Raw genomic sequence first — 11,458 nt, 5'->3', positions numbered from 1 at the left:
TTTTGCAAGTAAACTGCGCAGTTTCGCGAGTTGTATGTTTTTGGGAGATGTTTTCATGTGCAATTGGCGTGATTCTGAGTGCTATGTTTTTGTGATGAATGTGGGTGTGTTTGACCAAGAGATGGCTCGGGAAAATCAGTGTTTGGTTCGAGGGTTTTGCGTGGGTTGGCCGAGAGTTTTAGGGGCCGGCCTAGGGCAGTGTTGTGGGGGGTTTTGAAGGGATGATCCCAGGTGTCTGGGTGTGTTTTGGGACGGAGAATGTGTGGTGTGAATGTTGTATAGGGTTTGAGAATCGGAAGTTGGAGGAAAGTGAGTGTGCACGGGACGAGCCAGGCGGCCGAGGTGCCGAGCCAGCGGCCGAGGTGCCGAGCAGGCGGCCGAGGTGCCGAGCAGGCGGCCGAGGTGCCGAGCCAGCGGCCGAGGTGCCGAACAGGTGGCCGAGGTGCCGAGCCAGCGGCCGAGACACCGAGCCATGTCGAGACGCCGATCCTTTTTCCGAGTTTTTCCGAACCTTTTCCGAGCCAAGTGAGCCGTCTGCACAGTAAGGGTATGCCAGGACTTGGAGTGCTGTGTTCGTGTGTCGTGTGCGCGTTTTGGGTACGTCGTTTGCGTGCGGGGTGTGTTTCGAACGTGTGACTTTGTGTGTTTGTTTTGTAACATGTTGTTAAGTGTATGTACGTGTAACGTGCTAGATGTTGAAGTCGTCCACGTAGGAATCATGCATTGTCGTTTAAAGTCTCGTCTCTTCTGACTCTAATCATGATACAATTTATCTTTCAAAAGGGTGATCGTTTACGAGGAAAGTGTGGTTGAAGAAGGGAATTATTTTAAAAGCTAAGCAATCGAGGTGGGCTTTTCTACCCTACTTTTACGTGGGTTGTTTTTAATACGGACTCTGTTCCGGAATTGTTTATGGAGGTGAACTGTTTGTCTTGCCAAATGTTTTGATTTGAAACCTATCTGAAGTGGTTTACCACATATGTTTAATCGAATTCGGGTCTATTGGGCTGCGAACCCTCAGGCTAGTGTACACGAGACTGGGTGCCATCTGAGAGCAAGTTGGCCGGTCTAGATGACCTGGGGTGTGGCCACGCCCCTTGTCACCGTTTGGATCAGATAGTGTATGATTGAGGGAATAAGGGTGGCAATATCGGAAAATGACTGCGCAGTCGAATTTATGAAATATATTTTGGTGTACTTGGGTTATTTTCATTACACTCAAAACCCCAATGTTACACTGTTATGGCATGACAAACTATGATTTTGGCGTGTGTCCACTGAGTGCAATAAGTACTCAGCCCTGCATGTTGTTTTCTTAATGTGCAGGTTGAGCGGCGATGGGGAGGACGGATGTTGAGCAGTTAAAGTCAAAATGCGTTTCACTTTGTTTTGGGATAATGTCGTGTCGTCATACCCGGCATTATCTGTCTCTTGATCTTTTTCCGCTGCTTGTAATCCGAAACAATGTTTTCATTTAAACTCTAGTTACTTAAACTTTTGAAATGTCGCTACAGTACCTTGTTTTAAAATGAATTTCCTTTTATTAAATGTCTTTGGGTCAAATATTCTTGTTTTTCCCCTTTCTTCCCTGCTTCTTTACTCCTCCCCTAGTCGCGGTCCACCGTACTTCCTATCCTTAGGAAATGCGGGCGTGACAGATATTATCGAAGAGGTTTGGACGCGGAAGGGTTGACGTTGATGTTAGTACTTTTTTTTGTTTTATTACTATGTATTTTTTTTTCAAATCATGTATGTTTTTTTAAATGAAGTTGTTAATTTTTCCCGTTCGTATTCGTGTTGAAATTTTATTTCCGTAAACGTAAATTGTTTTATTTGTGAATTTGTGATTTTTTTATTGCGGGAAGTCCTAGTGGGAAGGGCGATGGGAAGGGCGAATTGTGAAGGGGATGTCCTAGTGACGTGGCAGTGGGATGAGAAGTCCTAGTGACGTGGCGGGATGTGTTTTTTGGATGTCTTAGTGGATGTCCGAGTGGGACATCCGCGCATTATGGAGATGCTCTAATTTCGACCAAACAAGAGAATACTTCCGCCTTTAGATATATATATGCCCTTTCATCTCTCCGCCGCGCCTCTGCCGCCGTCAACTAACCCTAGATTCTCCGCCACCATTTTCCGATCCATACGCTCTCGAAACTCAACACTCCCATTTCTGTATTCCCTCCGATCCCAAACTCCATATCCAGACAATTTTTTGTCCAATGCGAGAACTCACCGATTGAAATTAGATACATTTCGATTACACTATCCATAACCATGGAGTTTTGGCATCAGCGGACAATGATTTCGAAGGCTCTATCGACGGCGTTATTCCACGGCCAGGCGCGGACGGAATCCCCCAATTCTTCACCTACTTCAACTCAGTGGTTCGTAAAAGTCGTCTTCACTCTCTGCTCTCGTCACCCCCAATCGCTTGCTATTCTCAACTCTGATTATTTTCGAAATAATTTGGATCCTATGGTTGCTTACGGTGTTATTTATTTATTGAGCAATAGATCGGATGAGCCTAGATTAGCCTGTAATTTCTTCAGCTACTCACGGCTGAATTTGAATGTTATTCACACCGAATCAACTTTCGAGTTGCTGATTAGGTCACTGTGTCGAGCAAACCTCATTGATTTTGCTAAAACAGTCTATGATTACATGAGAGCTGACCGGATTATCCCGGACAAATCTCTGTTGGATTATCTAGTTTCATCATTTTCAAATGCGGGGAAGTTTGGGATTGCGGAAGACATTTTAATTGCGAGAGGTGAGCTGTGTAAGCAGAAAGATGAAACAGTTAGTCCCTTTGTGTATAACAAATTTTTGAGCTCATTAATCAGTAGAAATCAGGTGGATAAGGCAGTTCTATTTTTGAGAAGTCATATATTGAATTCAAAATGCTTCCGCCCCGACAATTTTACGTTTAACATAGTGATGCGGGGTATGTGTGTGGCGGGTAAGGTTGAGAAGGCTCTCGAGCTTTTCAATGTCATGAGAAGTTTCGGTTGCTATCCTGATCTTGTTACGTATAATACTCTTATTAACGGGCTGTGTAGAGTTGGCAATGCGGATAGAGCACAGGAATTGCTGAGAGAAATGCAATCACAGTGTGAGTTCTCTCCGGATGTTGTGAGTTACACCTCGGTCATTTCTGGATACTGCAAATTAGGTAAGATGGAAGATGCTGCTGCCCTTTTTCATGAGATGATTGGTTGTGGGATTAGACCGAACTTGTTTAGTTTTAATGTTGTTATTGATGGTTTTGGGAAAAAGGGTGAGATAGCTTCAGCTTTGAAGATTTATGAGCAGATGGTCAGGAGTGATGTCCGTCCTGATGTAGTGACCCTCACCTCTCTCATCGAAGGCCACTCTCGGGTCGGAGACATGGACCAATGCATGAAGCTTTGGGATGAAATGAACGAGAGGAGCGTGTCTCCTAATGCGTATACTTACTCCATCGCTATTAGTGGCCTGTGCAAGCGGAATAGATTGAATGAAGCTTGTAGTTTGTTAAGGCAGCTGAATGGGAGGAAAGAAATTATCCCCCAACCGTTTATTTACAACCCTGTGATCGATGTGCTTTGTAAAGCAGGAAAAATAGACGAGGCAAATGCAATTGTTTCAGAAATGGAGGCGAAGGGGTGCACCCATGATAAGATGACTTATACCATTCTGATTCTGGGGCATTGCATGAAAGGGAGAATGTTTGAAGCTATAAAAATTTATAAAAAGATGTTGTCAACGGGTTGTGCACCAGATAGCATTGCTACAAGTTCTTTGGTGACTTGCCTTAGAAAAGCTGGGATGGTACATGAAGCCAATGAGATAGAAAAAAATGCATTAAACAGTGTGCAGACACGTTCATTGTCATCTGAGAGAACTACAGAATCTAGGACCAACTTAAAAATTCCCCTGGCTGTTTAATCGAAAGTCATCATGGCTGATACTTTGTCTTGGCATAGCACTCACATCAGGAACCTCCACAAATCTCTTTCTCTGCCAATGGACCAGAAAAGGTAAAGATTTTACCGGTTTCTTTATATATTGATGTTTCTATAGCTTATGTTGCATCACTCACATCACAGAGAGATTAAGCATGGTCTGGTTTTATACTGGTCACTGGTGCTTTTAGCATTTTTTTGTGACTAGGATAATTTTACAACAATGGTAAATGTGGCCTGAATAGAATGTGAGCAATCGAAGAACGGGAACTATACCTAAGTGACTCTAGTTAGGGGAAAGTGGCCCATGTACTTATGGTGTATGATGTCAAAGTTTAATGTTATATGCTTTGAATCAGTTATGCAATAACAAGATTAGGATAAATAACTCCTACTAATTAATGTAAAACTATATAGTCTTATAACATTTCATTCATAAGGCTTTTTCTTCCATTACTGATTGGGTGTCAGTTGGAGTATGATTTTTAGTTTTCTACACACCTAGTGAATCAAGAGCATGACATGAGCACAAAGCATGGTCTGAATTGCCTTGGCTTGAAAATACATGTATGTGTGTGTAGGGATTGGTTAAAAACAATCTCCTATTTGTTAGAACTTGAGATGCTTGCCCTGCACCTATAAGTGAGGGTGAGAATGTTTGCACTGCACGTAAAAGTCACTTGCACTGTATCTATAACTATAAGTCATTTGCACCGAGCTTATATGGTGAATTCGCTATATTTGTTGAGTGTTGTGTTATAGATTCATAAAACGTTGTCACATTCTCAAACAAATAAAAGGGTTATATTTGAATCCAAATCATATACCACGGGGATCATGCTATACCTCAGACGGACTCTGCACAATCATGTAGCATATTCTTATTTCCTACTAACGCTACCAAATACTGATTTTTCTTGTAATTGTTGTCAGAAGTTTGTTGAGGTGCAATGACGAAAGAGTCGCATCCCATATATCAGACTGGCTAGGTTTGTTGTACTAGATCCCGGAGAAATTGCTCCAGGTGAATTGGGGAATTCGAGGAGGCAAAGCAAATGATGCTATAGAGCCGTACCAAGAGCAGCAGTTTAGATCATCTCTCAATTACTACAATAAGGCTACGACCCTCACTGAGCATCATCTCCCGCGTAGAAATATTGAGGCTTTTGGAAATTCTAAGGCCGTGTAAATGTCTATAATTTTTGAGATCATTTTTGACATGCCATTTTCATTGCTCACTCACGATTCGTCAACGTGCCAATTGTTGGAAATCACTAACATATCTCGCTCACAGTTCATTGATCAATTGTAGTAGTAAATACCTAATTCTTTTGCCATTCAGCTGATGAGTTAGATGCCACATACAAAAAAGTTGATGGCAGCAAAAAATTGAACATTAAAATGAAATGATAATGAAATAATTTGTATGATTTACGCAAGGTTGTACCAACATGAAACTAGTTCAGGTTCATGCATCTCACTCTGTTGTTTCAACGTTTTGTTCATTTGTTATGCCACTCCATTTTGTCAATGAGTTCCTCTCATGATTTTCTGTATGTGAATCTCATTCTCATCATACAGCTCTTTGAACTCAGAGTTCACACTTTCTTTCATTATTGGATTATAAATATAAACACTTTGACTTATATCTCTTTCAATTTCTACAATGCTTTCGACTTCGTGAAAACATCTAACGCATGGTATTTACTCTTCACTAAATAAACCCATAACTTTCAAACGGAATCCTCAATGAAATTCATGTAGTATGTAATATTTTCGCATCAAGTTTTTCACATAACTAAACATATAGTAGTAAGTTGGAATTAGTATTAGTATAAGATATCCGACGACGACAGTGAGTAGGTCATCGTCAACTTACATCGCTATATATTCATTAATTAGGGAAACACAAATGATGATATATTATAGTTGAGAATGAAAACACGTCCTTAATTATAGCATTAAATAACTAAATATATTCAAATATATCACCTTAAAACATATCTTCCCTAAGCTTTGTAGTATAATAATTACTAGAATTTGGAATTATGGTGCGATCTTTTATATATTAGCATTAAATTGAAAAGTAGAAGAATATATAGCAACTGAAATGCTCATACTTATCCGTAGAGAAAAATTGGTGTCTATATCTTTTTAGGTTATTCACTTATTCGAAATAAGAATGTACTTACTCAAATTAATCCGACATTTGCCAAACGCACCGCAAAATAAATTAAATGGTTTAATGAAATAGTACATTTATTTGGCCAACGGGTTCCACAAATTATCTTATTAATCTAAATTATTTATTTTTCTATGATATTTTAAGTCGGCGAAGAACGATATTAAGCCTTAACTCATACGCAGATTATATGAAATAAATTCCAATAAATAATGTCACAAATACTTTACGCTACGCTATATTACCTTATTGCCCCTCGCAGTACTATAGATTTATTCTCCAAATACATTTATTGTCTTCACATATTATACTTACTAGGAGTATATCTTATTCCTTTCATTAGATATTGTAAGTTAATGTTTCCCACAAATGTCATGTGGTATTAAATTAATTATAATTTATAATTATTTTAATGTGAGAAAGTTATATATATTCATTAAAGCTAAGGTAGTTATTAGAGAAAATCTACAATACAATATTGATTATGTGTATGAAAAAAATAGATATTGTGTGTGACATTGTCATAGACTGATATTATACATGCATTATACTAATATACCAATGTATATTGCTATACTAACATAGAAAATCATGGTAATGACATATATTGATATTTTATTACTACTTTTTGAAAACATATAAATATGATACTACAAAATATCATCAAAGTTAAATTGAATATATATATATAGGGGAGCGTTATTCTCCTTTTCACATCTTAGATCCTTTTTCCTTCTTAATATTACGCGTTAGATCTAAGGCATCAACGGATCAGATTGATTCTATAAAACTGGTTCCGTGTTGCATTATAGAAGGTGGTTGTATGCATTACAGGGTTATTATTGACATTTGACGGAAAAGTAACTGCCACATTTTGGTATCTGCGAATAATGCACCACATGGTCACGAGTAATGGATATAATTGACTATATAATGCACAATTTGTGAACTGCAATGCATATGAACAAGATGTGCTGTGTTATGATGTTTGACACACGTTTCTTGTTTCCCCTAAGGGTTTAATAAGCTTAGGGGCTAGGGTATAGTACGTAGACATGTATGTAATCTTCACATGGTAACGAGTAATGGATATAATTGACTATATAATGCACAATTTGTGAACTGCAATGCATATGAACAAGATGTGCTGTGTTATGATGTTTGACACACGTTTCTTGTTTCCCCTAAGGGTTTAATAAGCTTAGGGGCTAGGGTATAGTACGTACGCATTAATAACAAATTATAAAACGATACGAATAATTCACCAAATTGTCACGAGTAATGGATGTTATTAACTATATAATGCACAATATGTGAACTGCAATGCATACGAATAAGATGTACCATGTTATGATGTTTGACACACGTTTCTTGTTTCCCCTAAGGGTTTAATAAGCTTAGGGATTAGGGTATAGTACGTAGACATTACTAACAAATTGTTGTTATTGGAATATACGTATGTGCATTATTTGGTTTAGGTAGTGCATTATGTAGCTGTTAATTGTCATTATTTCAGTATATTATGCATTATTAGAGGTATTGTGTATATGGGTTAATCAACGGATTTAAGATTACATACGTGCATTTAGTAATGTCTACGTACTATACCCTAGCCCCTAAGCTTATTAAACCCTTAGGGGAAACAAGAAACGTGTGTCAAACATCATAACATGGTACATCTTATTCGTATGCATTGCATTTCACATATTGTGCATTATATAGTTAATAACATCCATTACTCGTGACAATTTGGTGAATTATTCGTATCGTTTTATAATTTGTTATTAATGCGTACGTACTATACCCTAGCCCCTAAGCTTATTAAACCCTTAGGGGAAACAAGAAACGTGTGTCAAACATCATAACACAACACATCTTGTTCGTATGCATTGCAGTTCACAAATTGTGCATTATATAGTCAATTATATCCATTACTCGTGAAGATTACATACATGTCTACGTACTATACCCTAGCCCCTAAGCTTATTAAACCCTTAGGGGAAACAAGAAACGTGTGTCAAACATCATAACACAGCACATCTTGTTCGTATGCATTGCAGTTCACATATTGTGCATTATATAGGCAATTATATGCATTACTCGTGACCATGTGGTGCATTATTCGTAGCGGTTTCCAGCCATTATTAGATTACTATTGTACCCTCATAATGCACAAAATAGGACAAATAATGCAACACGGGATTAATTACCCAATGTTGATCTTGACCGTCCATTTCTCTAATCTAATGGCTGATATTAAGAAGGAAAAAGGAGGAAATATAGGAAAAGGAAATGAATACATCCCTATATATATATATGTGCGCGCGCGCGCTCGCAATTATGATATCAATAGATTTCTCATATAATTACTTTTACTTGGTTTTTTAATTAAAAATTAGTTTAATTTGAGAGAGTTTATGTGAAATTTAATATTTTGAGATATTTTAAAAAGAGATAAAGTGATTATCTTAATAGCCTTCTATATTATTTATTTCACACTATAAACAATATCTTTGTAACTAACAATTGAAATATAGAAGAATAGATCTAGATCATCCATTTTCCAATACAATAATCCCGATTAATTCTATGTTCTTATCATAAAGAAGTTCTTAGGATCATAACCTTATCTCCATATCCTATTATCCTTAAACTTGCCCATCAAATTCTTCTTTATTATAAGCATTTATTCTATTTTTGCAAGAAAAATAGTACTAGTACGGAGTACTACAATTTGTGAATAAATTATTAGAGTAAAAGGGGGAAATAAAAAAGTGTATAAAATTTGAGAAAAATAGATTATGAAAATAAAAATACGGAGTAATAAAGAGAATTAAGGTTAATTTTGAGGATAAAAATAAAAAGGGAAGAAAGTAATCCAAATAAGTAATCAATAGAAGGGCAATTTGGTCCTTTCAAAAGCCATGAGCAAGAAGGAATGACTTTCGGTTTCGTGTCCCATTGGTCAGTAATTTGAGAGCATCCCATCCCACTTATATTTCTCCTCTCTCTCTCTCATCCTCTCTTTCTCTTTCTCTCTCTACATATATATATCCGTTAAATAAAGCCGAACAAAAATCCAAAGAAGCAGAAGCGAGATGGAAGAATCGAGCCTCACACAGCTAGAGATGGACGCAGTGTTGCAGCTAATTCAACTCAGCAGCGGCGATTCTGATTCCGCCGCCGATTTCCATCTCCTCTGGCTGGATTTCCCCAAGGAAATCAAGCAGCGGGTAGCGGAGGAGGAAAATACAGAAGAAAGCGTGGGGGAGACTACAACTTCTTCATCGACCGTGATCAATCCGGAGAAGCTTCTAGAAGAGGCGTTGCCGCGGAGGAGAAAGCGCGTTTTGCCCCTCGCCCATATCTACCGGAAGACCGCGCCGATGATCAGCAAGCGCGCTCTCAAAAGGTGCCAAAATTGAGGGCTTTTTTGCTGTTTTTCCTTTCCGATTTCTCCGTGAATTGTGAATATTTGGCCTTCAATTCGATGATGTTTGGTTACCTTTGCTCGGTCTAGAGAGAGACAGTTTTAGTTATACGTGTATGTGTATATATGGTTATATAATGACTTCCAGTTTCACGTGATATGAATAATCTTTGACTTGTTGATTTTATGTGAAATTATTTGGTTTAGTTGTGTTTTTAGCTCGATTTGGTCATATATATATTTTCGGTGGAAAACACTTTGTGTGTTGTAGATTTTGTGATTATCAGGTTTAATCACTGCTAAATTAACATGCAGCAGGAGCAGATATCAGTTTCGTTTGTATATGCATATGCATAATACATACTTACATGATACATACATTTATATATATATATATGATGGAGTACGTACTAAACAAGCCCAACAGCAGTAAAGCCCATCAGCCTAAAGCCCAAGAAAGAGTATCAGTTCGGCGTTACCAAAGAGTTCGGCCCCAGCCTATAGCTCGGTAAAAGCCGACCAATCAAGCTCTACAAAGCTGCTCGGCAATAGTTCAGCAGTTCGGTCTCAGCATCGGCAAAAGCTGCTCGGCAATAGTTCAGCAGTTCGGTCTCAGCATCGGCAAAAGCTGCTCGGCAATACCGAACTGGGAGCCACGACCTCCACTACACGATCTATCTAGTGGTGGACCCATGCAGGCTCTCATGACCTCCACGACATCCACGACATAATTACTGATGATGTAAGCCACTGCCTAGTCAGTGGCCATGCAGGATCTCATGACCTCCATGACCTCCACGACTTAGGGTGGTGATGCAAGCCACGATCTCAGTTCAATATATAAATAGAACTTAGATCTGATAGACCAGGATTTACTAACTCTAGAGATAAAAGATCATATAGCAAGTCTGTGTTGTAAGCTGTAATCCCAGATCAAGCAATACAATCTTGCCCTCCCTTCTTCCCGTGGACGTAGATTTACTTCAGTAAATCGAACCACGTAAATTCTTTGTGTCGTAGTCTTTATCTTCTACCAGCATTTACAAACATCAGAAATTCGCGGATTCATCACTGGCGCCGTCTGTGGGAAACAGAGAACCAAATCTGTGATAAAGCGAATTTTTGACCCTTTTTCCACCACAAAAAAAAATGCATACCAGATCACATAACACCCGTGCCTCCGTCCGTGATAACCATGAGGAAGCTAATCCAGCAGCCCATAGGCCTGGAAAGCAGCCTCGTGAGAAATCTGTCTCCAGTTCTCACGGTGAAGGAACAAGCCACTCCAGAAGTCGTCGCACCGAGTCTTCCCAGCAGCCCGATTTGAACGAGGCTGTCAAGTTGTTTTTGGCCGAGAAGCAGGATGAATTCTTAGCATTCCTGCAAACAGGCCAAAAACCGGAGACGAAAGCGGTGGATTCTCCTTCCTCATCCAGACATGAAAGTCACTACCGCAGTAGTGCCGTGTCTTCCAGGAAGAAGAATCCTCAACCCCGACATGTTCCTGTTCCTCCTCGGCACCGGAATCACAGGAGAACTCCTTCTCCTCCATACCGAAGAGATGTCGGGTTCGCCATGTACGGAGCATTAAAGACTCCGTTCTCGGACGATATCACCCGAACTCCTTTGCCGCGGAACTACCGGACACCGTCAATGACTTATGACGGGCTAGTGGATCCTCATGACTTCTTGGGATGCTATCAATATAATATGGCGAACCAGGGTCTCAATGAGGTCCATATGTGCAAGCTGTTCCCCGAGCTGCTCATCGGGAACGCCAGAAGGTGGTTCGACAGCCTTCCTCAAGGCAGCATTAGATCCTACCGAGATCTAATGGATGCTTTCCATAGGAGGTTCTTTCAGAAAGCGGAAGCCCGAAGTACTTCGGCTCAGCTGCTTTCT

At 39.3% G+C, this 11,458-nt stretch overlaps 1 protein-coding gene across 2 annotated transcripts; it reads left to right on the top strand.

Moving 5' to 3' along the window:
• The first annotated feature begins 2,076 nt into the window (after window positions 1–2,076).
• Window positions 2,077–5,224, top strand: LOC121745208 (pentatricopeptide repeat-containing protein At2g06000-like). Of its 2 annotated transcripts, none has more exons than XM_042139016.1 (2): window positions 2,077–4,019; window positions 4,881–5,224. In XM_042139016.1, the coding sequence occupies exon 1, from the start codon at window positions 2,275–2,277 to the stop codon at window positions 3,925–3,927; it is 1,653 nt and encodes a 550-aa protein (XP_041994950.1). In that variant the 5' UTR covers window positions 2,077–2,274; the 3' UTR covers window positions 3,928–4,019; window positions 4,881–5,224. The 2 variants fall into 2 exon arrangements, with proteins under 2 accessions (XP_041994950.1, XP_041994949.1); XM_042139015.1 differs by having other exon boundaries at window positions 4,878–5,224.
• The last annotated feature ends 6,234 nt before the right edge of the window (window positions 5,225–11,458 follow it).

This window comes from Salvia splendens, chromosome 8 (genome assembly GCF_004379255.2).
Source record: "Salvia splendens isolate huo1 chromosome 8, SspV2, whole genome shotgun sequence".
In the NCBI taxonomy this organism is placed as follows: domain Eukaryota; kingdom Viridiplantae; phylum Streptophyta; class Magnoliopsida; order Lamiales; family Lamiaceae; genus Salvia; species Salvia splendens.
Note: the sequence above shows the minus strand (reverse complement) of the source record. Positions and strands in the feature narration are given on the sequence as shown.